At 41.2% G+C, this 25,483-nt stretch overlaps 1 protein-coding gene across 3 annotated transcripts; it reads right to left on the bottom strand.

Moving 5' to 3' along the window:
• Positions 1 to 1,726: 1,726 nt before the first annotated feature.
• On the bottom strand, positions 1,727 to 19,925 carry nup50 (nucleoporin 50). Of its 3 annotated transcripts, XR_013788920.1 has the most exons (9): positions 19,723 to 19,925; positions 17,053 to 17,148; positions 14,841 to 14,924; positions 12,695 to 12,905; positions 9,481 to 10,164; positions 6,894 to 6,978; positions 6,455 to 6,573; positions 3,438 to 4,088; positions 1,727 to 3,362 (listed from the first exon to the last, which is right to left on the bottom strand). XR_013788920.1 is itself a non-coding variant. In XM_079493744.1 (8 exons), exons 2-8 carry the CDS (start codon positions 17,134 to 17,136, stop codon positions 3,889 to 3,891), a joined length of 1,467 nt encoding a protein of 488 aa, XP_079349870.1. In that variant the 5' UTR covers positions 17,137 to 17,148; positions 19,723 to 19,925; the 3' UTR covers positions 1,727 to 3,888. The 3 variants fall into 3 exon arrangements, 2 of the variants coding, with proteins under 2 accessions (XP_079349870.1, XP_079349871.1); XM_079493744.1 differs by having other exon boundaries at positions 1,727 to 4,088; XM_079493745.1 differs by having other exon boundaries at positions 1,727 to 4,088; positions 17,068 to 17,148; positions 19,723 to 19,922.
• Between the last annotated feature and the right edge of the window lie 5,558 nt (positions 19,926 to 25,483).

Raw genomic sequence — 25,483 nt, 5'->3', positions numbered from 1 at the left:
AGTGGGGTTTTAACCGACAAACAATCTCCAGATCATGGAGCCAGCATCCTAACTCAGTGTTGCTATACTTGCTTCTTGCCACAACACAGTCTTCCTTTGCGCATGCATTTGAGTTGAAAAAACAAAAACAAAAACAAAATGATTTTATCTATCGTTTGTTGTGCTGTTGTTTATCTAGATGTTTGAATGTTTATGAACTGCGATAAGGAAACAAGCCTCCGACAGTGTGTTCACGTCGGCGAGCCGTCTGTGGTAACTGGTAACGCAGTCATCAAAAATCATGAAAAACAACATACTATAGTATGTCGTTTTTCATGATATTTTTTCTTGGTTTTCACTGACATAGTAGTAGTATGTCGCTTTCCATGATTTTCGACGTTGAAAAGAAAATCATGAAAAACGACATACTATAGTATGCAGGGCCGTGCAGAGAGCACTGGGGCAGGGGCTCAAACCCCAGAAAAGGGCACATTCAATTTTTGGGGGTGGTCATTACTCGTCTTGAAGTGCCAATTGCCCTTATTGGCCCCCCACACAAGCCCTTATTGCCCCCCCACACAAGGCCTTATTTTTCCCCCACATAAGCCCTTATTGGCCCCCCACACAAGCCCTTATTGGCCCCCCACACAAGCCCTTATTGGCCCCCCACATAAGCCCTCAATGCCCCCCCCCCCCCCACATTACCCTTATGTGGAGTGGACTGAAAAAGAAAAAACATACTATATTGTAGTTGTCGTTTTTAATTTTGTTTTATAGCACCACCAAATATCACGCAAATCTGATGATGATCTTTATAGTCATGTGATCAAGATGGATCCGTCTTATTTTTTATATTCTATGCTACTGTAAGACATTCAATATTGGCTAAAAACTGCTACTTCTATGATCTCTCAATAGGCTACCAAACAATGCACACCCACAACAAACGTTCCTGAGTGACCTAGTGGAGACTGGAGACCTGTGCTCCGAGGATTTAGATATTGCTCTAAATATGGATAGTAACTTAAAAATAAAGAAAGAAAAATCTGCCCAGCGCCTTTTGAAATTCCAGACCCTGCCTCTCCAAATCTCTCCCTATATACACCTTTCCCAAGACCATAACATAAACTAGCTCTGGTCCATAGCCTTCTACTGCTTCTACGATTCTGCCCTGCAGTATAAGACTATGGGACTTTCAGTTTTAAATCTCAAATCGAAATCAGACCAGCCTCTCCTCTTTAGCGTATTTTAAAAGAACGTTTTTGCTACTCACCAAAACAAAGGCGGGTTGTGTCATTAGAAAGCCTACTTTCCTTAGTGGACGCACTCGGAGCCCCGGCCCACACCACACGTATAAACGGTACTTTTAGGCCAGAAAGGGATTTTTTTTCACCGGAGGAAAAATGAGGCAGTTCTCTGGGCAATATCGGTAGCGGAGTAACAAAGTATTTTTTTTCCGGCGGAAACAAAATCCCTTTTTGGCCAAAAAGTACCGTTTATATGTGTGGTGGGGGGCTCAGAGTGCGTCCACTAAGGAAAGTAGGCTTTCTAATGACACAAGCCGCCTTTGTTTTGGTGAGTAGCAAAAACGTTATTTTAAAATAGGCTAAAGAGGAGAGGCTGGTCTGATTTCGATTTGAGATTTAAAACTGAAAGTCCCATAGCCTTATACTGCAGGGCAGAATCGTAGAAGGCTATGGACCAGAGCTAAACATAAACCATATAAAGAACAAAACAAACTCAGATACTCTTTTTTCCCCCCAACTTTTATTTTTCAACAGGCCTAAACGACTATGCAAATGTTTCAGATACCGATGACAACATGCCAGATCTAAGGCAATCATCTAAGGCCATACAAAGGACACTTGGAGAGTGAACAAAGTTAATGACACTCACATTTACAGAGATTGCCATGTGGAAAATTACAGGTTTATCATTACATACTTTTTAAGAACTGGGGAAAACATTTACAAGATTCCATGACGACAGATGGGTTTGGGGTTCGACTCATAACATTTGTTTTATTACAATTTTGCCTCCATCAATAAATAGTTCCAGAGCAAACGCCTTAACATTCAGCACAGACGTACACTCATGAGTTTCAGGTCTGGGCATAGAGGTAGAAAACAAGTAACCTCTAGTCATCTCTATGCCTCCGTGAAAATAACTGTTAAAGTGGGCAGAGATACTTATTGTGGAAGCAAAGTCAGGCAGGAAGAAGGGACTACAACATGACATGACTGCAGAGAAAACAAACATTCCCTTTTCAGTAATTTTTGTAGACGATTTTCTAACTAGTCCAAATCACTGCAGGTGAGCCCAATGTGAACATCGCCATGTGCCAGTCTCATTGCTATGAACAATGTGGGAGGAGTTTTAGTGAACTTTCAACCTGACATTGTGTCCATGTCATTATCTAGGCAAACCCTTTCAAAAAATAAAAAAGGCAATTTCCTTTTTAAAATAGCGGCTATTTTCACCACAAGACACCGTCATACGACGATAAGATAACCGAGCTTCAATAGAGAAGACTTACTGCTGACCACTGTGAAAGATTCATCCAAAAACACACCAGAACATACACACTGGAGATCTTTTATTTCGTCTTAGCCGACTCAAAACAAACCCGCATTGAGTATCATTTATAAAACAATGTCTGCACTCTGCAGAGAACGCCTCCAGTTTCGGCAAGCTGAACAAAAATGTTGACCTCTTTTGATGCTATACTGTGAATATTTTCTTTATAAAATCTACAGTTTTAACTGAACGTAAATTAACTAACCTTTGTTACTGCGGTTACAGTTTCCTTCTGCCACCCCCAAAGAAAATTCACTTTGATGGATGTCAGGTGCATGCTTGAGCTTAATCCTCACATTTTCTAGTCATGTCTTCCAAAGCTAAGAACAGACATGGCAAATATAAAACCATTCAAGCCAACACACACCAAAATCATACTTGCAATCTGCTTAGCCCAGTCAATCAGAACCAAATCAATCCCGCCCAAAAAAATAAAAAAACAAACAGCAGAATCAAAACATCTAAAAACAAAATATTGTCTTGTTTTATCATATTTTAAATAAAATAGCAGCAGTATTCAAACCCGACGGAATGTTATGTCCAGAAGAGTGACCTGTTTTTTTTCCCCCCCATGTTTTGTTTGCCTGTGTGAGCGAAATGAATATCCAAGACACATTTAAGATTTACACCATTCGTGCTGTGGAGCGAGAGGGCCGAGTTCTCTTAGACATTATAGTATTGATATTAACCCATTTTGACCCGAGATCAGATTCTAAAAAGGTCTTCTATATCCTGACAGCTTTCTGAAAAAGCTATGTTTTTATGTCAGTCGTTCTTCGATTTTTCAAAAATAGCAGACCTACAAGCTCGTACGTAGCGCGCCACTCGGTGGCGCACTATGAGCTTGTAGATCTGCTATTTTTCAATAGCTAAAGCATAACATAATGCTAACACCAAAAGGTGTTCCCGCCCAAAATGGGTTAAACCAATCTGCTGGGGGGTTGAGTGTCGTATAAGACTCGATTCACATTTTTTTTTAATGGTCTGATTTCCACGGGACTGTGTGAGTGCTTTCCACAAATGTGTGTGTGTGGGATTGAAAATAATCTCAATGAGGTCAGTATGGTACCACGCAAGGCTATGTCCGGGATGGGGGGGGGGGGGGGGGGGGGGGGCTGGATTGTGACAGTCGTGGGGTTTGGTGGAGTCTGTGGGTTAAGTGGGCTTTATAAGCCAAATTACGCTCCGGTCGCACCGCAGGGTCACACGTCGAAAATTCGCCGACATACAAGCTCACAACGCACCACGGAATGCGGCGCGTTGTGAGCTTGTGTGTCTGCTATTTTCGACGCCGCAGTGCGACGACGAGGTATACGACGAATTGGGGCGAATTCACAGTTTCTTCTCTTCGAGCAGTTTGTGAAGTTCGTCGGCGTCCTGGGTGGTTTTGACTCGGATGAGCATGGGGACGGGGCTGCCGGGGTTCTTGTCGTCCACGGGCGGGTTGGGCACGCACACCACCATCACGTTGTTCTTCCCCGTCCGGGAGCACGGCATGGAGGCCTGCAGGATGATGTTAAGCAAGATGTTTCCTGTGGGGGAAGAAACAGGGGGACATTTTTTTTTTTTTTTAAATGCACTTCCATTCATTCTTTAGCCTTTATAACCCATTTTGACCTGAGATCAGATTCTAAAAAATGTCTTCTACATCCTGACAGTTTCCTGAAAAAGTTATGTTTCTATGTCAGTCGCAAAAAATAGCAGACCTACAAGCTCGTAGCGCGCCACTCGGTGGCGCGCTATGAGCTTGTAGATCTGCTATTTTTCAATAGCTAAAGCATAACATAATGCTAACACCAAAAGAAAAAAGAAAATAGGAAGATCTACAAGCTCACAAAGTGCTACAATGCGACACATGAGCTTTTAGATCTGTCACCTAAACCTAACCTTAACCCATGTCTAACCAATGACTAGTCTAAACTAAGTATGCACCCCATGATGAAGAATATAGGGCTTAACCACACAAAGCGAGCATAGATTGGGGCCAAACATTCGGTGCATAAAATAGCCAATCAACAAGCTCACGACGACGTGACGCATCACTGTGAACTTGTAGATCGCCAATTGTCTGCAAATTGTGTACAGGGAAAAAGGCGGGGGGCCTAGTATAGACCCCCCCTGGAGGGCTCTGGTCAACCAAGTAGAATATACGTATACTTAGTTGCAATTACTTAAGCTGACATTATTAACCATAGTGTTTCAGTGGTTAATTACGGGACCTGGCCAATACTGGCAGCAGCATCGTTTAAAACACCAAATGTAAATACCGGTACATCACATTTCCACAGAGATTTCAATTTCACGACCAGAACATTTTGAAACATGACACATGAAAAGGCCATTAACCACTCGTGTGCACAGTGCAGTGAAGCAGGGGGATATTTCATACTCGGTGAGTTAATCCAGAGTCTTTAGAAAGAAGATCTTCACATTTTGAAAACAAACATTTTAACTGCATTTTCTTGTCTTTTACTCATCCGTACCCATAAGTAAACGATCTCAAATAATGACAGCGGAAGGCAGGAACTAAGGGCCGATTCATACTCCTATTTTACCACTGTAGTGCCGAAATGATTTCGGCTCGTCAGAAATCTTCAGTAGCACCGAAAAGCCGACTTTAGGACGGTACCGAACCTCCCGAAACCCCCGAACCTCAAATGACGTCACATTGTAGGCTCTACGGAGCCGAACCGACTTTTATTCGGCTCTAAAATAGGAGTATGAATCGCACCTAAGAGAGGAAACTACAATCCACAGAGAGCTGTAAGCAGCATGAAAAAAACCTATTGAAACGAGTCGTACAGTAGAACAGTTCCCCCAGCGTGTTAAACCGAACCAGTAAACGCATTTCATTTCAATCCAATTGTGTGAGAATGTCTGCCTCGTCCATCTTTAATGCACCCGACTGTTATAATATCTCATAATAACCTGAACTACGGGGCGCCCGCTGGCCTAGCGGCCTGACAGCGCACCGCGTGTTCGAGTCCCGTTCATGACGACCTTTGCTGCATGTCTTTCTGCATCAATAAAGGCAGAAAAGCTAACAAACAAAAAAACTGAACTAAAGCACACACAGCTGCAGTGAGACTGCAGATCTAGACGCAGTTCCACCAAACAGCCACAAGGGGGACAGGTTTTTGTAATGCCCTCACGTGCAGGTCAAGGACAAGCCTGGTAATAATGATTAGAAACAGTGTAAGGCGCCAACATACACTCACTCAATCTGCCTTTAAAGAGATATTCCTATGAACACACATCGATTTGCCATTTTATCTCTGCAAAAAAAATAAAAAATAAAACATCAATACATGAACAGCAGTGCTTTGGATCTTGACTACACTTTCAATTAACTCACTGCTAGTTAGTTGCTAATGGCTTGTTGAAGGAACGGAACGTCATTTTTATATTACATTTGGAAGCTATCCAGTCCTTTAAAAAAAGGGTCCAACATTTCCCCTCGGTCTGTACTCAACCTATTAAACAGGACAGCGCATATATATATATATATATAGTCATTTGATTCCTTTAGTTTGTACTTGCCAAATAATTCCACCCCCCCACAGGTTGAGGACCACTGCTCTAAGGGACATAATTGTATACAACCACTATTGTGCACTGTATGCATGGCTGTCATAAATGTATGAAATATGATGGATGACATGTACATTGTTGTTCAAGGAAGGAAAAAATAAATGAATAAAAAAAAACAACATTGTTATAATTTAGCTATTGAAAAATAGCAGATCTACAAGCTCATAGCGCGCCACCGAGTGGCGCGCTACGAGCTTGTAGGTCTGCTATTTTTGAAAAATCGTGAAAGTGTGGCACAAATCTTTGAATATTTATTCTTTCACAGCGAAAAACAACAACAAGTACATTTGATAAGATGTTAGCCTACCCAGATTGGTGTCGGCGCGGATTATGATCTGGGTCTTTCCCTCGGGCGTCTGCTTCATGTGCAGCGTTCCAACTCCTTTCTCCTTGAACTCGCTCTCCTTCTTGTAAAACAGCTTACACCTGGGGGAGGAACCACAGTGCTTCACATTAAGGCTCATTTACAACTCCTCCGGCCCACCGCACACATTTCTGTCCAACCTGAACCTTCCACCCTTTTGTGGAAAAATCGGGTTTATGTGGACATGGAAAACATTGGTAGGATTTATAGATTTTAATCGTGTCTTGCTAAATCAAGTGAATACCCTTATTTAACGTCACAAAACTGTCGATCTAAATGATCTGAAGTTTTCCCTTTCCTTACATCTCCTGGGCATTCCCCTCCCCCTCCTTCTCTCACATAAATGTGTAACAGCAGCACCACAAATATAAAGAAGTCCTACTTTTTTGAGTAAAAGGCATCCTTCTCCTTGATCTCTCGGACTTCAACTTTGGGGGGCTCGTCTGTCTCCTCGTCTCCGTTCTCATCTAGAGGGGACAAACGGGGTCATTACACCAACATTCATCTTCACCAACATATGTCAGTCGTTCTTCGATTTTTCAAAAATAGCAGACCTACAAGCTCGTAGCGCGCCACTCGGTGGCGCGCTATGAGCTTGTAGATCTGCTATTTTTCAATAGCTAAAGCATATTACCACCACTCAGAGATTAAAATAGGGCGCATTTTGCATCCCAAAACGCAGTTTAAAGGGACGCAATAAAACAACGACCTCTGCATCCACGGGATGCACTACTGTACTGTTTTTTATTCTAGTTTATTTTGATAGCTTTAGTTATAATAATCATTTCTTCGTCTGTTTTCTACATGAATATAATCACATTATAACCATATAAAATGAAATGGGAGTTAAATGCTGCAATTTATAAAAATGGCAAAAATATGACTCCTAACGTCGTTGAAGTGGGACTCATAAAATGTCCCTGGGACTCATCTAAAAGACCATCCCTGCATCCCGGGACTCATTACATTGAAAACCTATTTACATCACTGACCACTATCCAACATTTTGCATAATATATAAAAAGACTACAGACATATAGCATGGTAGTAGAGTTAGTGACAGTAACATGAATGAAAGAACTGCAAAATTAGCTCAATCTAATAATTGGTCATGCTATTTTTTTACTTGCATTTCTTATCACTAGTAATAAGTGACGCCGTCTATGACTGTCCACCACTAATCAAGCCCTCGTCTAAGCTTAATGGTTACAAAATAAATCACAATAGGCATAAGCTTATTAACATCATAATAAGCCGTTATCAGCAAGGCATTTTTCTCATAAAAAAAAAAAAAAGATAATTACAATAACTGGAGCACACAAAACATTTCCTCCCCCCCCCCCATCACCTATAACACTTTGGTTTGGACTATGGAGGCTTCCACTTTTAATCGTTTAGATTTAAGATGCCACCTAATTTCTGAGAAAATTCAAGGATAAATGCAGAGGAAAACTCACACCTCTTTTCTATAATTAACCCATTTTGGTGTTAGCAATATGTTATGCTTTAGCTATTGAAAAATAGCAGATCTACAAGCTCATAGCGCGCCACCGAGTGGCGCGCTACGAGCTTGTAGGTCTGCTATTTTTGAAAAAATCGAAGAACAACTGACATAGAGAAACATAGCTTTTTCAGAAAACTGTCAGGATGTAGAAGACATTTTTTTAGAATCCGATCTCGGGTCAAAACGGGTTAAACATCCGTCGCATTGGCTGTGGAATGAAAGCCTATCTGAGGAATGAGAAACATTAGCCTGCGGTGGTAATCAAGTCAGAAAGCATAATGACCCTGCTCCTCTCCGACAGCGTTTGGGTCAAAAGCAGGGCTGGGTTGATAGACAACACGCAATCTATAAAATACCTTTGACGCCAATATTCTAACGATAATATCGCACTGTGGCGATATCTTTTTTTTTTTCTCCACTCTTTTTAAAAAAAAATCTAAAGATGTCAAAACCAGCAGATCAACAACACCATTACACCACGTTATCACGATATGTTGTAAGCTTGTAGATCTGCAATTTCCTTTAACGTTTGTTTTATAAAATGGGGCCGTGTGATGAGAACCAGGAAAAGACAACACACGTATGCCATATGACGATATTACCATATCCAAAAATCGCAGGCGATAGTCGCAAATGACGATGCCCTATATTGCCCAGCCCTATAGGCCAAAGCATTCTCTAATCATCATTTTGGATGAGAGGGTTAGCTGTAAAGGTGCAACAGTTAAAATCAGACTAATTGATTTGATCCATTATATTTTGATTCTTTTTTTTAAATAATATATTCTAAATCGATCCCTATTAAACTGTTTTTGTCATAGGTGAAAGGTTTTTTTAAGGATTAACCCATTTTGGGCGGGAACCCCTTTTGGTGTTTTAACTAAGCATTATGTTATGCTTTAGCTATTGAAAAATAGCAGATCTACAAGCTCATAGCGCGCCACCGAGTGGCGCGCTACGAGCTTGTAAGTCTGCTATTTTTGAAAAATTGTGAAAATGCGGCACAAATCTTTGAATATATATTCTTTCAGAAGACTTTTTTTTTATTTCGACGTCAGGCCTAAATGGGTTAAACACTGAGGTGGTTAATCAATTCATAAGTGTGTGTATATATAAATATAATATATAATTAACAGTAACACGCTTCTCGATGACAACATCAATTCATTAAAAAATGTCCATGGATGACAGAACAACCTTTAACCCATTCAGACCTGACGTCGAAATTTATTTTTATTTTTTTTCTAAATCATGACAATTTTCGGAAAGATTTGAGGCACATTTTAACGATTTTTCAAAAATAGCAGACCTACAAGTTCATAGCGCGCCACTCGGTGGCGCGCTATGAGCTTGTAGATCTGCTATTTTTCAATAGCTAAATTATAACATAAGTGTTTCTAACACCAAAAGGGGTTCCCGCCCAAAATGGGTTAAGGAGCTAATGGATAGTTGTAGCCCTAGTTACCTGTAGGCTGGACAGCCTCAGCCTTTGCCCCGCTGAAGGAGAAGGGGGCTGCAGACGGCGCAGTGGTACCAGGGGGAGATCCAAACAGGGAGGAGGGCTTGGAGGAGAAGGAGAAGCCGGTGGACGGCGCGCCGCCAGACCCCAGGTTGGCCAGCACCGAGGTGTCCACCTTCTGCCCGAAGTTAAACGTCACACCAACTGGGACCGGAGCGCCGCTGCTTTTCTCCGGGGCCGAGCCGTCCTTATCCTTGCCAAAGGAGAACGGAGGAGGAGCACTGCCGCTGGAGAAGGAGAGCGCCGTGGCGGCACTGGCTGTTGGCAGGCTTCCCCCCTGCTTCTCCCCCGACGCTTTGCTGCTCTCCGTGCCTCCGTCAAGTGCCGTGGCAGATGCAGCAGCCCCGGCTGCCGCCGCCACCCCCCCGTACTTCTTCTCGATGCTGGCCAGGTGCTGCTCATAATCCCTGAAGATGGGGTTGAGGTCACACAGGGGGTTGTCGTTGACGTGCTTGGTGATCCAGTCCCGCACCGAGCAGTTGAGTGCGGTGAGCTGTCGGCTGTACTCCTTATTGCTGCTGATACTGCTGCTGCCCGAGCTTTGAGTCAGGCTCAGGGTGGAACCATTGGTCTGCTTGGAAGTGATGTCAGCTGTGGGCTTGGAGGAGGCGGGGCCGTTGAATGTTAAACCTGAGATGAAGAGGGGGGTGGGGGGAAATGAGGAGAGAGTGGTATTCTGGTTATTTTGACAGCCATGTACAGCTTGAGATGCCAGGGAGGTAGACTCTGCCCCATTTTCTACAGGGCGGAACAGAGGAGGGGGAAGGGCAGGGTAGTGTAGGGGGGGGGGGTCTGGCTCCGACTGTGTCTGCTAGTGTAACCACGCACCCTTCCCCCTCCCCCAACAGGCAGACAACACTGCTCATCTCAGCTGCAGTGCAGCCCTGTCATCCTGCCCTCGAGCAACGCACCGTGAAAGGAAAGAGCAGCCCCACACACACACACGAGCGCGCACACACACACGTGCGTGCGCCCATAAGAACGACATCCTGCCGATTCAGCTCCATTAGCCTCCAATGCAAAACCCCAAGCCCTCAACAATGGAAGACATTTTCAACTCGATTACATATCAGCAGAGGGCCAATATCCCACTGATGTCCAATTCAAAGGGTGCATTGACCATGCATCTAAAACAACAATAAGGGAAGAAATTGTGTCGCTGTAACAAAAAATAATAAGAAGAATAGGATAGGAAATTATGTTTTAATCATTATTATTTTTGTCCTCATTTGGTTCAATCCCCCATCATGGAAATGTAGACCAGCAAAAACAAAGAATATTTTAAATACAATACAATATGACAACACCAAAATAAAACTAAAATGCACAGCAAAGCTGGACTGCGCTGTAGGCACACTTGGCCTAGTGTCTGTCCCTATCTGCTCATTGTGTACTGCTGTCACTGTACAGCGAGTTATACAATATAGTCATATGGTTCATGCACTCCATTTGGAGTCGGACCATGATGGACGTGCCGCTTCTAGCGTTCTCAAGAACAGCTCATCCGATCCGACTTCACACTGCCCTCCCTTGGGTCCTCATACGGTATATACACACATACTGAACATACAGAGATTCCTTGAATGTATAGACGTTGGTGTTTTATTATTGTTTGGACCCAATGTTTTATACATTTGTCAATAAAGTAACTAACTAAGAGATTTGCCACTGTGTAGAGTGTAACATGAATATTGTATTACGTACATAGCACACTGGGGCCTTGTCTCTACAAATGAGTCAATTAAAGTGAAAAGTAATTTTCACTTTAATTTACTAGCATCTTATATTTGATATATTAACCCATTTTGGGCGGGAACCCCTTTTGGTGTTTTAACTAAGCATTATGCTATACTTTAGCTATTGAAAAATAGCAGATCTACAAGCTCATAGCGCACCACCGAGTGGCGCGCTACGAGCTTGTAGGTCTGCTATTTATTTTTTTTAATCGTAAAAATGCGGCACAAATCTTTGAATATATATTCTTTCAGAGCGAACGTTTTTTTTTATTTCGACGGCAGGACTAAATGGGTTAAAAATATATCAGCTCATCCCGTATTTATTGCTTTTGTGAGGAAAGCATGTATTTATAAAGATTGTCAATTTGGCCAATACTACCCATACTAGCACGTCTGCAGTGGTTTTAGTCCTGGTGTCAGGTAGGACACCTACTGGCTGACAAGTAGTACTCTCTGAAGATCAGAAGTGCAATATCTCTTCAGGATGACTCCTATCTCTTCTACATCCTGACAGTTTTCTGAAAAAGTTATGTTTCTATGTCAGTCGTTCTTCGATTTTTCAAAAATAGCAGACCTACAAGCTCGTAGCGCGCCACTCGGTGGCGCGCTATGAGCTTGTAGATCTGCTATTTTTCAATAGCTAAAGCATAACATAATGCTAACACCAAAAGGGGTTCCCGCCCAAAATGGGTTAATTGAACACTTAGTCCTGGTGTCAGGTAGGACACCTACTGTCTGACAAGTAGTACTCTCTGAAGATCAGAAGTGCAATATCTCTTCAGGATGACTCCTACTTACTTAAGATTTTACTTGTAGCAAGAAAAAAAAGCTATTACAAGAAATTGGTTACAAAAGAATTAACCTACTGCTGACCTATTTATCAACATTGTGAAACAACTACATCTCCTAGAACAGATGACCTATTCTTTAAGTATTTAGCTGGGGGGGCGGATATGGAGTGAATATGGGCTGTGTCTTTCCGGTTGTCAATGAATCCAAAAGTCTGTAATATGTATTGTTGTTGCTGTACATCCCATGACCTCATTTGTTTGTTTGTTTGTATTATTATTCTGTGTCTTCTGTTGATGTTTTTGTTTTAATGTATGCCTTGTTTGTCTTTTGTGTCTTTTGCATATTCAAAAATTCAAAAAATAAATAGTTTTTTAAAAAAAAGTGCAATATCTCCCTGGCTAACAGGGGCTGCCTTTTGTCCTGTGGAAAATGTGGCCTCTAATTGTGGGCGAATCGGGTTTGAATCCCAGATACGTTTTCAGAAAGGTTTCCTGAAAAACTTCCATGAACTTCAAAACATCATGTTGTTGCCACAGTAAATCTATAGCAACAACTAAAAATGACACGGAGGCCTTCCTGGATTGAAAGAGCCAACAGGTATAAAACAAACTCATACTGAGAAACGGTCTTACCAGGTGTAGCGCTAGCCGTCAAGGCAGGGGATGAGAAGACGCTAAATAGCGGCGCCGTGCTGTTCCCGTTGGTCATGCTGCTGAAGCCCTTAAAGCCCGTGGCGGTGCCGTTGCCAAACCCGGAGAATGCCGTCACCGCACCGCCGCCCATCGCGTTTGTTGACATGGCGGCGAATCCTTTAAACCCTTTGAAGGCTCCGGCACTCTCACCCTGAAATAAGGAGGACAGAAGCTAGGCATAAATGATGTATGAAATGTGACACACGAGACAAAGTATAGCTACTGTTTGAGGCAGAAGTGTTTCTGAAATTCTGCCGTTATAGATTTGTATTTGTAAATCATTGCAGGCAAACATTAATTGAACACTCAGGATATTACAGTGAGGGTTCTACCACAGGGCAGACCTAAAATCTACCCCGGCATACTCTATAGTAAGCAATCAGAGAAATACAGCTATAATTTAGTGACAGCGCAAACCATTTCATACACGCACTCCGTTTTGAGAACTACATCCTGATACAGTATGTAGGTAGAGGCTGTCAAACTCTTGCTTATACCATCACAGACCTTGGGGGATACAGTGACTGCAATCTGGACGGGGACTGCTACAACACTCATTACGGTCATGACATTGCACTTTCTGCACAGCACTCTGTCTGGCAGCGAGAGGCATTTTTTGCTATCACTTACTTCTCTTGTACTAAGGCTTCACTTTTCAAAACACTATATTTTTACATAATGTTATAGCGAGAAGCTGCAATGGATTCCATTCACCCAAAACCAGGCCCCTGTACCTCAGCCCATGAGTCTAGCTTTGTTGAGAACAGACACAATTAATTCCATTCAAACTCTTTTGAGCAGACAGCATCTACAGTTCTACACCTTGATCCAACTTGCCGGATTCTGTTTACATTGGTATTGTTGCGTTAGCGACACAACAATACCTGGAAAATCAGATCTGTATTACCAAAGTATCCAAACGTATGTTGCACGAGCCAAAGATATCCACACAGGAATGTTTGATTTGCCTCCAGTCAGACTCAAATGCAAATTTTAAAGATAAAGGCCATTTCAAATTTTAACACGAGTCAATGAATATTCTAATCTCCCATTTCTGCTCAATGCAGGGCTTAACTATAATGTAATCCACTTCCTTGCATGATTTGACATAAAGGAGGACTCGATATACGGACTAGTTCGCCCATATCTTTTCCAACATTGCCAACACCAGCTTCATTCCTATAGTACCATGGCCACCCTTCGGTGGTGTATTGGGACTCAGATAAGCAAGGTCACCAAAACCATTTCCACCGTGGCCAACTTCGGGTAACCATGGCAACATAGACCTACTGGAGTTGGACCGCAGGAGGGGTGCGACAAGGCATGCAGAAGAAATATGGGATTTGATTGGCTGAATGGCAGTAAACGGGTGGTGTGGCTGAATAATCTCACTAATAGGAGTAATAGAGCCGGTAGCAGATACACCTCACACACACACCTAATTAAAAACCCATTGGATCGACACGGATGGCATATTTTTGTATTAGTGCAACAATTTTGTGGGAGTGTATTATGATGCCTTGTTTGGACTGGCTCGCGCATAACTTAGTGCACTTCATAAACTGCATTCTTCTTACATTTGCTATACAAACAAAAGTTAATTACTATAGAGTAATCCTCCTTGCAGCAAGCTCAGGTGAAATTGCATTACATGAAATTGCGTTAAGACAGCTGAACAGGCAAGAATCAAACATAAAAGGCAGCAGAATGATACTACCTGTTCCCAACATCTAAAGCCCTAATGATGACTATATTTATCTTTAAGATCTGAGAATTTATTTGGGTATGACACAAGTCAAACTGTAAATATTTAACAGCTGCCTAATTGGGAACATTTGTACGTGGGACCAGTGGCTCATTGACAAATCGAAGTAGACGATTTGGTAGAAGTCTAGAAGACTGACCCTCACAAAGACTGTTGGGTTAGACTCAGGACATTAAAAGTCACTTGTATTCAACTCGTATCTGGACGTGTGCGGTTTCTCCTCGATTTCTTAAAAACCTGCACATCATGTGAAGTCCATGGTGTTTTCGTCTGCCTACTACACAATTCTAAAGCAAGCTGTAAAAGTTTCGTTTTACTTACCTCCCCTGGAGCGCCTCGACGTTTTGCCTTCTTAATCGGACGGCTTTTCATCACATCCTCGCTGGCAACGGAAAAGCTCCCTGCCTGGAGGACAGACAGACACACAGGGGTCAATGAATCAATGGACTTCTCCAACGAGCAGCAGTTCAGCTGGGAAACTTATAGTACATCCGCTTTGCATTCACTTGCTGAAAGGCATACACTTCTCCACCTCACAATCAATAAAATATTTAAATGGAAAAGGAAACCGATAACTGAATTAAGTAGTAGGCAGGCACAATGTGAAAGATTCTGGTCAAAAAACTAGTACCCAGTCCCATATGACTGTACTCCAATTAGGTCTTCTGACAGATTAATTGATAGTATTGTGTATTATTGTTGTCCATTCAAATATAGTGAGTGGGATCAAACAGATATTCAGAAATGATTTGATGCAATAGACATTACTACTTGAGGTAAATGACATCATTGCTCTAATAATGTTAGATTACATTTTGTTTAAGGTCAATTGTGTTTCATGTTTTTCTGCTCTACAGCCGTTAAATTTAAGACTTACTCTACTTTTTACATCATGTCATTCACATTCTACTATATAGACGACAATCGGTTCCTTTTACATAACAAGCAGTTACAAGAACCCAGAGATACGATGGCACGGTGCAGGGGTGCACTGGAGTCTGTGGTCTGCTATAATAATGACACCTATAGGGCAGGATGGCCGCATTCAAAGCAACTCGGTTCTGTCAATTTACATTAAACCCAATCTACTACAAAGAACCACATCTAACTCAGTTCTTTCCATGAGTACAAACACATACATCTGTTTTTTCAAGGATATTTTATTGTCCGTCCTGATGAAGGTCGAAACGTCAAATTAATAAAGAGCAACATTTTGCGGGTCCTTTTTTCTTCCAAAGATACCCTTATAGGCACTTACGCCCATTACATCGCAGCTAAGTCTATGCCTATATAGTGCTATATACATTACAAACTGTACATTTAGTGATAGACTGTACATCTGTTAACCCATTTTGACCTGAGATCAGCTTCTAAAAATGTCTTCTACACGCCGACAGTTTTCTGAAAAAGCTATGTTTCTATGTAAGTCGTTCTTCGATTTTTCAAAAATAGCAGACCTACAAGCTTGTAGATCTGCTATTTTTCAATAGCTAAAGCATAACAATGCTAACGCCAAAAGGGGTTCCCGCCCAAAATGGGTTAACCAGGGATGTGCAGTGATTAATTTACGGTATATATTAAGGCCAATCTCATTGAAAAAGAAGATTGAGAATAGGGCCATTTTAAACTATCCATAGTATCCATTTTTTCAGATCGACATGGATCAGAGCGACGGCGGCCAGTAAGCAAAGCTAGAGGCGTACTATAGCGTTGGTGGTACTAGCATTCTACTGTTTTTATTGTGCTTTAGTACGGTGGTTTTCAAACCTTTTTTCATGTCAAGGCCCATTATTTTTGAGCCACCGGCCACCATTTGAACAAAATCTTGTCTAACGATAACAAAATATACGCTTGGGGTCTGAATGGTACCATAGGAGAGATAACAGGCAAACGATCAAAATAACAATTATTCTACATTCTCTAATTGTGTAGACTTCTTGTAAATTAAGTAAGTTGATGTTTAACAATAATTTAACTTTTGAGAGCGTGAAACCATTTGGTTTCATTTTACGCTCTCAAGAGTTAACCCATTCTGGACAGGACCCGTTTGTGTTTTAACTAAGCATTATTTAGCTATTGAAAAATAGCAGATCTACAAGCTCATAGCGCGTCACCGAGTGGCGCGCTACGAGCTTGTAGTTCTGCTATTTTAGAAAAATCGTGAAAATGTGGCACAAATCTTTGAATATATATTATATATATAAATAAATATATATTGATTTATTTCGACATCAGGCCTTAAAGATCTATAAGGGTCCATTTGGTAACCAACTGTTCATCATTTAGCTGGGGACCACCTGAAACCCCCTCAAAGGACCACTTGTTGAAAAGCGCTGCTTTAAGGTGGCCTTACACTAGCCGATAATCGGGCATTTTTGACGCTCGGGGGGTGCCCGACCGCTCAAAGCGCGATCGGGATTGGCCCGATCAACATCAAGAATATTTGATATTTGCTCTGCCCCGCTCCGATTATCCTGTAGTGTGTGGTGCTATCAGATTTCAGATTGAAAAAAATCGGCGAGTGTAAGGCCACCTTTAGTTCACCCACCTCCTCGCCCTCATCCTCCTGGTCCCAGTTCCTGTCTGTCAGCTCCTTGTCAGCGATCCTCTTCGCCATCACAACTCTTCCCTGTGAACAATGCAATAGGCAAGATTAGATTAATAGGGGTGCTCCGAGCCTCCGATCAGGTTTTTGGGGACCAATCCCGATCACAGATTTTTTTCCCCCTCACGATCGGCTGATACCGAGACGCCGCAAATTGCAACTGCAAGAATCACTCACAACTTAAAGGCGAACTTAAATGTCATTAATATACCTTAGAGCTGTTGTGTGGAAATAATAAAAAAGTACCCTCATTCTGTGTTTCATAGAACTGTAGGTCTGGGGAAAAAAATCATTAACATTGTCAAGTAATCTTGATGTCGTCATCAAGATGTAATTCACTTTTTTTCAGACCTACAGTGAATTAACTATAGTCTTCTACAGACAGTTTAACCCATTGATTCTCAGCCATATTAATTTCAAGGACCCCCAAGTTAAATTGATAGAAATTAGGCTAGGTCATTTCATTATGATTTTCATCTCTGGACTCGGACCCCCAGTCTACATGGCCATAAGCTAGTGTCCACTGTCCATTCAACTCAGAGTGTAGGCTAGTAAGGCTACAAATGGTAGGCCTAGCAAATGATCACATCATATCTAGACTAAATGCATGTACATGCATTAGGCTACTGCCTGTAACTTCTCTGCCAGGAGTCAGGACTAACCTTTTTTAGACATCTGTCAATACTAATAAGTACTAGGCCTATGTCATTGTTGTTCATTCATTTAGGCCTATTGTATTTATGTACACATTAATTTTGTCAACATATGTATTCACTAAAATACTGAATGAGCCTACAATAAATTAAAATTCAATAAAAATATTAAAAAGGTAATGTTACTTAATGTTGAATAAGCCATAACTTGAGCATGAGCGTAATGTACACTCGTGCCTTCATCATAATTGCTCAGCAGTTGTTCAAGTTGCGTTCAGAAGGTTGGAGTGTTTGCTCAGACCGATAAAAAATTAGAGGGTACATTGACTGCAACTGTATCTTACTTAGGCGACACTGTTCTCCTCCTCATCAATGAGTAAACACTGTACAGATGCTTCATTCCTCTGACTCAAACCACTACAACAACATACAACAATGTCAGCGACTGGTCGCTCAAACGAGTTTCAGTTTGTTAGAAATTGTTACACTTGGATGCGGCCTGATTGTCTGTGAATTTGACATTTTAATTTTATTGTATCCTTCGCTGTTTTACTGCGATTGTTTTTAACGTGGATTATGTTACAGTACATTACAGAGTACAGTATTGCGTTGTAGTATTGGGTGACATCATTGTGTCCTTTCTCAATGTATTGAGTCTAAGAACGCCTATTTGCAACACTACCAGCGTTGCAAATAGTCTGCCATGTTTTACCCAAGTTCTGACATTTTTAATCTGAACGGAAGCCAACTACAAAGTCCAACTTTCATGCCGCTTTAGGCCCCAAAACACTCCTATATTCACAATATTGTAAAACATTTGACATATCCAAATTCCCAAAACAGGAATGTCAGGTTGAAAGGTTTAACATTTTAAACAGAAGACAAAAGACAAAATCTCAAACACACAACGAAGTTGTACCACTTTACATGCATGTATGTAATGTATGTATGTATTTACATTGTATAAATGCAAACATGTAGTGGCACAGAACAATTATTTCAGTATACATACATGCACATCAAGCACCTGTTTCTATCCTGTCTCCCATCTCCATCCTCCTCCCAAACAAAAATAAAATAACCTATTATGTGACAATGAAGTGGACTTGATTCTGATTAAGTGCAAAATGAATCCAGAAAATAGAATTATGCAACATTAGCAGCCCATTATACAGGAGTCAACAGGACAGGTTAACAGGTATCATACTAGTATCATCACTTATACTGTACTGTAATCCATATATGATTAAAATAGTTTGATTCGATGGGGAAAGTGTTGGGACTTTCTCAGCACACCATAAATCCAAAGATAGGTCTATTTCACTCCCAATGTTTACACAACAAAAGTAAAATTATCAAGAGCCGAGTCGATGCCTAGCCCTGAAACATGACAACGAGCGTCAGGTGAAACATGGCTAAGTCGATGCCCAACACAACACCTAAAGACAGAATAGAAAACGTGTCTCAAGTTCAACCCACATGTCCACTCTTTTACGGCATCATTTATGCTCCGTCGTACGACGGCGTCGAGCGCCCGAAAATAGCCGATCTACAGGCTCACCACCCGCCGCGGATGCGACGCGGGGTGAGCTTGTAGATCGGCTATTTTCTAGGAAACCCCTGCTAGCATCATCAACTCCCTTCCTTCCGCAGCTAGCCAAGCGCTAAGCTAACACACCGACAGACACAATAGGAAATCAATCATACATTTGATCAATTTAAACATACGACATGACGCGATAAAAAAAACACGTAGTCTAGCATAGTGTCATCAACGTTCACTCTGAACGCGGAACAGACATTGCACATTACGCAAAACGAAGAACGAGGTAGCGGGTTAGCATGCTAATTTGCTAACGCTTGGGAAACTAGCGTCACGTAACACTTGACTTGTTGTTAGCACAGGTTTGTTTTGTTTTCGTTGCCTAGTTTAGAGGAAACGTACCGTTGCTTTTCCTTACGTGGGAATTCCGCTCAGTATCTCTGGGTGTCAATTAATTCCGTACACAGTGGAACGTTTTTCAGGGACGTTGAGGCAAAAAACGGCTTATTGGTGGTGATGTGCTGCTGCTGCTCATTTGAATAAGAAACGCTCAGGCCGCCATTTTACACAAACAAGAGGGGTTTCCGCAATTCACGCGACCCCGCCTTCACGCGCGTGCGCACCACCAATGTGCTTCCGAGTCCTGATCATGGGAGTTGTGGTCCATTACATCATGCACTTTGAATTGTAGTTTAAGGGCAATATAAAGGCTAATGTTGATACATAACCTTCTCACTTCAACAAAACCTATTTCTATATAGTTACCTGCTCAAGACTTTCGGAATATGAATATAAATTATATGTCCCTTCTTTCTGCCTGGGCTTATAACCTTGGAAAAGATTGACCTATACCCACTTACTGTGGTTGACAAATGCTATTTGTCTGAAATAGTCAATCACTTAGGAGCATGACTGTAGATGTGAGCATTCATAAGTAATACATGTTGGAATATTGTATTTATTCGAAAAGATGGGCAGTCTCCAAGACTGCAAACTTTGGATAGCAGAGATGAAAACCGCTGAAACTGACACAGACAAATGTGTTCTTTAATTGGTTAATCAACCACTTAACAATATATATCTCTAGCTATTTCTATTCCCATAAATTGATATTATTATAGCATTTTACCTTTTTATCTTGTAAGATAAGAGATAGTTAGAAAGGCCATGTAGCATATTATCTAATTAATCAATGCCTTTGTGAACAAAAAATGGATTAACTAAATGAAAAGGATGAACACTTTATAAACTATCTTTTATGTAGAGCTGCAGACTGGACTGTTATCATTGGTTCTCAATGTGGAGTCCAGGGTGTCTCCAGCAAACTGTATTGATAGTGGGTCCATTTGGTTCCTATATTACAGGTCTGTCACCGTCAAGGGATGTAAGAGTTAAATTATAAATACAGGGGATTTTACAGTTTAGATTGGGGTACGACTCCCAGAGATATACAAGTCATATCAAATGGGGGTCCATGGCCTAATCCAGGGGTGGGCAACTTTGACGATGGCGAGGGCCACAATATTTCCCCACTCACTCCAGAGGGCCACATTGCATAAGACTGTAGCAAAAATAGCCGATCTACAAGCTCAAAACGCGTCGCAGTGCGACGCGTTTTGAGCTTGTAGATCAGCTAATTTTGCTATTATTTGAATATAAATCCTGAAGTAATTCTTGCTATTTTTTAATTGGAATCCTGAAAAGTAACCTTTTTATTGAATTTCAAATGCATTTAGTTATGTTATTAACATGTTATGTTAACGTTATTAACTGTTAACATAACTACATTGGACACAAAAAGACAATAACATTTTAATACAAGTAATTAAAGCGGGTTTGGAATTGTAACAGCTGAAATCAATACTATATCAGTATTCTGATATTAACACGCGGGCTGCATTAAAGCTGCTATAAGCAATAATATGTCAATTTTAATTACCTTTTAATTTTTTTGGTATTCAGACAGCCAGCAATGGGTAAAACGCTCCCCCAAAAATGTAGTCTCTGTGACACATCTAGGGGCCAAATCTAGGGGCCACAATCACAAGCATTCAAAGATTTTCCTAGAAGCTTTGTCATTGGTTGATTTGCCTGTCTACTTACTGATTGGTTAGTCATTTCGACCGGGTCTTTTTCGACCAATGACAAAGCTTCTAGGAACATCTTTGAATGCAGATTGTGGCCCCTAGATGTGTCACAGAGACTATTTTTTTGGGGGGAGTGTTTTACTCATTGCTGGCTGTCTGAATACCAAAAAAGAAATAAAAAACAAAGTCATTAATATTTTTGACATATTATTGCTGATAGCAGCTTTAAGTGAAGGTGCAGGGGGCCGCATGTGGCCCCCGGGCCGCCAGTTGCCCACCCCTGGCCTAATCTAACGCATATCAAACCGGGAGTTCTGTCCTTGAAATGAATGAAGGTTAGAATCACTGGGATCACTTCTACCAGGCCAGATTATAACCATATAGGACAAAATAGCCTCCATTACGCTTCATAGTTCATACCATCATTTAAATGGGTTCAAAATGGGCACACAGGAGTGACAGCACGACCAACTCTCCTTTCAGCTGGAGTGGGATGTGGGATTTGCCAGCCAATCCATTACAGCTCGTATTAGAGCTCTATAGTGCTGCTGTGCGTTTCAGGGGCAGCAATAAATCGGGATGCACAGAGAGGCTCCAGGGAAGGGATGGAGGGTAAAATGGTGCAGAGTTGGGGAGCAGGTGGCCGGTCTCCAAACTCTCAGGATCCTAGACCGTCGTGCCAAATAGGAACAGGTGCTGGAGAAAGTAGGAAGTGAGCTAGGGGCCCTGGCGGCAGCAGGAGACCCTTGACCAGCTGGCGAGGAGAAAATGGAAAGGATTGGCACCACAAAAAAGGGAAAGGCAAATTATACACCCCGTAGTATGACAGTGTTGCTTGCTGACAAGCACTGATTTTCAAAAAAAAAAAAAATCAAGCTCGGAAATGTGTGTCACTGTTGTGCGACGGAGTCATTTTTGTGGTAGAGGGCATCAAGCCATCAATAATTTGAGACAAAATGGAAGGCTGAATGAAGCAGAGGAACAGAGCAGAGGTTAAAAAAAAACCTTAGATAGAATACAAACAACACTATATACTGTAGAGACTACTGGTTCTGAAAGAGCTGGCAGTATACCCAGCAACATGAGGAACCGTTTAAAATACTTAAGGCTTATCTTCAGTTCTTCATGTACAACACTGTACAACACTGATACTCTTCTTGCACTCATTTCTATGTCATGAACAGTATATATACCAGCTGCTATGCTGGTATAGGCTATATTTCTAAATCGTACATAATGTTTGGATGGATAAGCTTAGCCTGCCATGGTCAGACAAATCATCACTGCCAGCTAGGGCATTGTTTTCCTGTATCAGAGCTGGTTTCCAGGGTAGGATATGCTACTGTATGTGTAAATCTACCTTGTTGTCTCTTTTTTTGAGACAACACCTTCCACACACTGATATAGACTACTGACATTTGGGTCATTATACTGAATATAATCTTTTATTTCTTATTAAACAAAGAAAAGAAAAGAAAAACAACAACAACAAAGCAGGGTTCGGCCAAACGCTTATATAGGTCTGGAGTGATACCACCACCGAGGAGGGTTGTGAGCCAACAAAAGGAGGCCACCAACTCTCCCTGCTGGGTTGAGCAAATTACAGCAGGCTGATAACATGGTGGGGTCCCACCGCACTCTATGAAGGACTTCTTAACAGCCAATGGGTGGTGATGTGGACGCCCATTCAGGCCTCACAGCTCTGCAGGATTTGTATAGAGAATCGTCCTTTTGGAGTTGTGGGAAGAATCAAAGCCTGTGTATTCCCAGTGAGCATAGCTACGCTATTGATCACCAACTGATGAAGGGATTGTGGAACATTGGTGATTATGTCGATAATGCGATAGCATGTGGCTGCACTGCCTCAAAGTCCACCAAGACCAGAGGGATGCATTCATAACGGTGGAAAGAACACTGATCCTACACATTCTTCTTGTCGTATAGTTGCAGTCGTTGCCTTTAGTCTTTGACATGCTATTAATTGATATTTACCTGATTAAATGTCAAGGACCTGACTATCATTTATTTTTCCCTCCATCCCTTCCTAATTGTCAATTCACCAGGCACATCTCCCGTCAATCAGGCATGTACAAATGGAGCCGTAATTATGTTCAATTAGTTAACTGTCCAGCTATGCACAGCAATTAGTCAAGTGGAAAATTAAAAGCAAACGTCGCCAGTGTTCTTAATGCTGTGAAATTAAATGGCAATGCTGCATGCAAAACACACACACGCACAGCATACTTCTACTTTGATACACAAGGTAGTTAAAACACACACACGCACAGCATACTTCTACTTTGATACACAAGGTAGTTTAAAACACACACACGCACAGCATACTTCTACTTTGATACACAAGGTAGTTTAAAACCTGTGATATGAAAATGTGTCCCAACGCAATTAGCAGAATAAAGATTTGAATAGTTTTTGTAAAAGAGCCGTAAAGCACAGCAACAAGTTAGTTTAAAGTAGAGGCACTTATTTGTATGCTTTTACAATAAGGCAAAATTACACTAGTAGCATAAACTGCAAGAGAGGATCAGAATGAGTGATGAAAGAGCTAGACTGAAAACGACCCAATGCCTTCTAGTGGCTGAGAATGGTACTAGGAGAACAGTGGTGATACAAATACTCAGATTTTGGACTCAAGTAAAAATAAAAAATATAAATAAAATACTGTGTTACAAGTAAACGTCCTGCATATGAAATCCTACTGGTCAAAGTACAACAGTATTAGCCATATACCTTAAGTAGCACAAGTAAAAGTATTGGGCAGAATGTCTATTTCAGAACTATACTGTATTATATCATGTTATTGGATTATAACATATATAATTCATTATATTTAATCATTTAGGTCCTATTTTATACTTTGGATATCCAAACATGTAGAATAGTTTTAATTAATAATTGCATTCATTGTTAATTATCCAAATGTGCAAAGTAACTGGTAACTTTATATATTTTTTATTTATAAGTTTACTTGACAGGGACAATACGAAAAACAATATAAAAAGCTGCTTTGCCTCTGAGATGTAGCGGAGTAGAAGCATCAAGTATAAAGAAATGGAAATGAAAATTGACACTATGCTTAAGTAGCCTGAGTAAATGTTACTTTATATACCGCTAGCCTGTAGGAGAATAATGACTTAACTCACATCTGAGTCACTACACGACTTCAGCATTTCACATGCAGCCACAGTCCACAGCAAACATGAGCCTCCATTCTCCCCAATTGCCACCCTTATACTTACTGCTGTTGCTGTTAAGACACCTGCATTTATACATGGTGATCAATAAAGGCTCATTCATCTCATCTCATCTCATCTCATCTCATCTCATCTCATCTCATCTCATCTCATCTCATCTCATCTCATCTCATCTCATCTCATCTCATCTCATCTCATCTCAGTAGATTGATACTTTCCTCTGTTAGGCTCTATATTTTGCTGTAGTGCAATGGTTCTCAAACATTTCCATGTATTTGTCACCGTCATTTAAAAAAAATGTTTTGGCCACTTCGCCACTTTTCAACCTATTTTCAAACAATTGGTCCTCACTAATAATCATGATAAAATACCGCAATTATTTTCTACTCGGTCTGTGTCTCATAAGGGCTGTGGAAAGACGAATAACAGTTTAAGTCCAAATTTTATTCTGACCCCTCCACGAAAAGGCCTAGTTGTCCTGACCCCTTATCCGTTTTATCATTTATACATTATGGATAATTAGTGTGGACTGTTATTCGTCTATAGCAGGGGTTCTCAACCCGTGGGTCGCGACCCCTCGAGGGGTCGCCAAATTATTTTAGGGGGTCCCCAAATTATTTAAAAAAAAAAAAAAAGAAAAAAAAAATATTTATTTTTAAATTTTATTTTCACTTTTTTTCAAAAATAGCAGACCTACAAGCTCGTAGCGCGCTATGAGCTTGTAGATCTGCTATTTTTAAATAGCTAAATTATAACAATGCTTAAAACACCAAAAGGGGTTCCCGCCCCAAAATGGTTTAAGGTTATTGTAGCAGTCAATTTATATTGGGGGTCGGAAGGGGGCGGGTCGGGGGTCCCGAGACG

Source organism: Electrona antarctica (assembly GCF_951216825.1).
Source record: "Electrona antarctica genome assembly, chromosome: 23".
Taxonomy (NCBI): domain Eukaryota; kingdom Metazoa; phylum Chordata; class Actinopteri; order Myctophiformes; family Myctophidae; genus Electrona; species Electrona antarctica.
The sequence above is the reverse complement of the archived record's forward strand: the minus strand, read 5'-3'. Positions and strand labels throughout refer to the sequence as shown.

What these genes read in the sequence shown, in the direction of transcription:
- nup50 (XM_079493744.1), bottom strand. Translation starts at nt 17,136, where the DNA reads ATGGCGAAGAGGATCGCTGACAAGGAGCTGACAGACAGGAACTGGGAC. An exon ending in TGAGGCTGTCCAGCCTACAG is followed by an intron (nt 6,979 to 9,480) that starts GTAACTAGGGCT and finishes TGTCCCCTCTAG; the next exon opens with ATGAGAACGGAGACGAGGAG. An exon ending in CCGCGCCGACACCAATCTGG is followed by an intron (nt 4,089 to 6,454) that starts GTAGGCTAACAT and finishes CTTCCCCCACAG; the next exon opens with GAAACATCTTGCTTAACATC.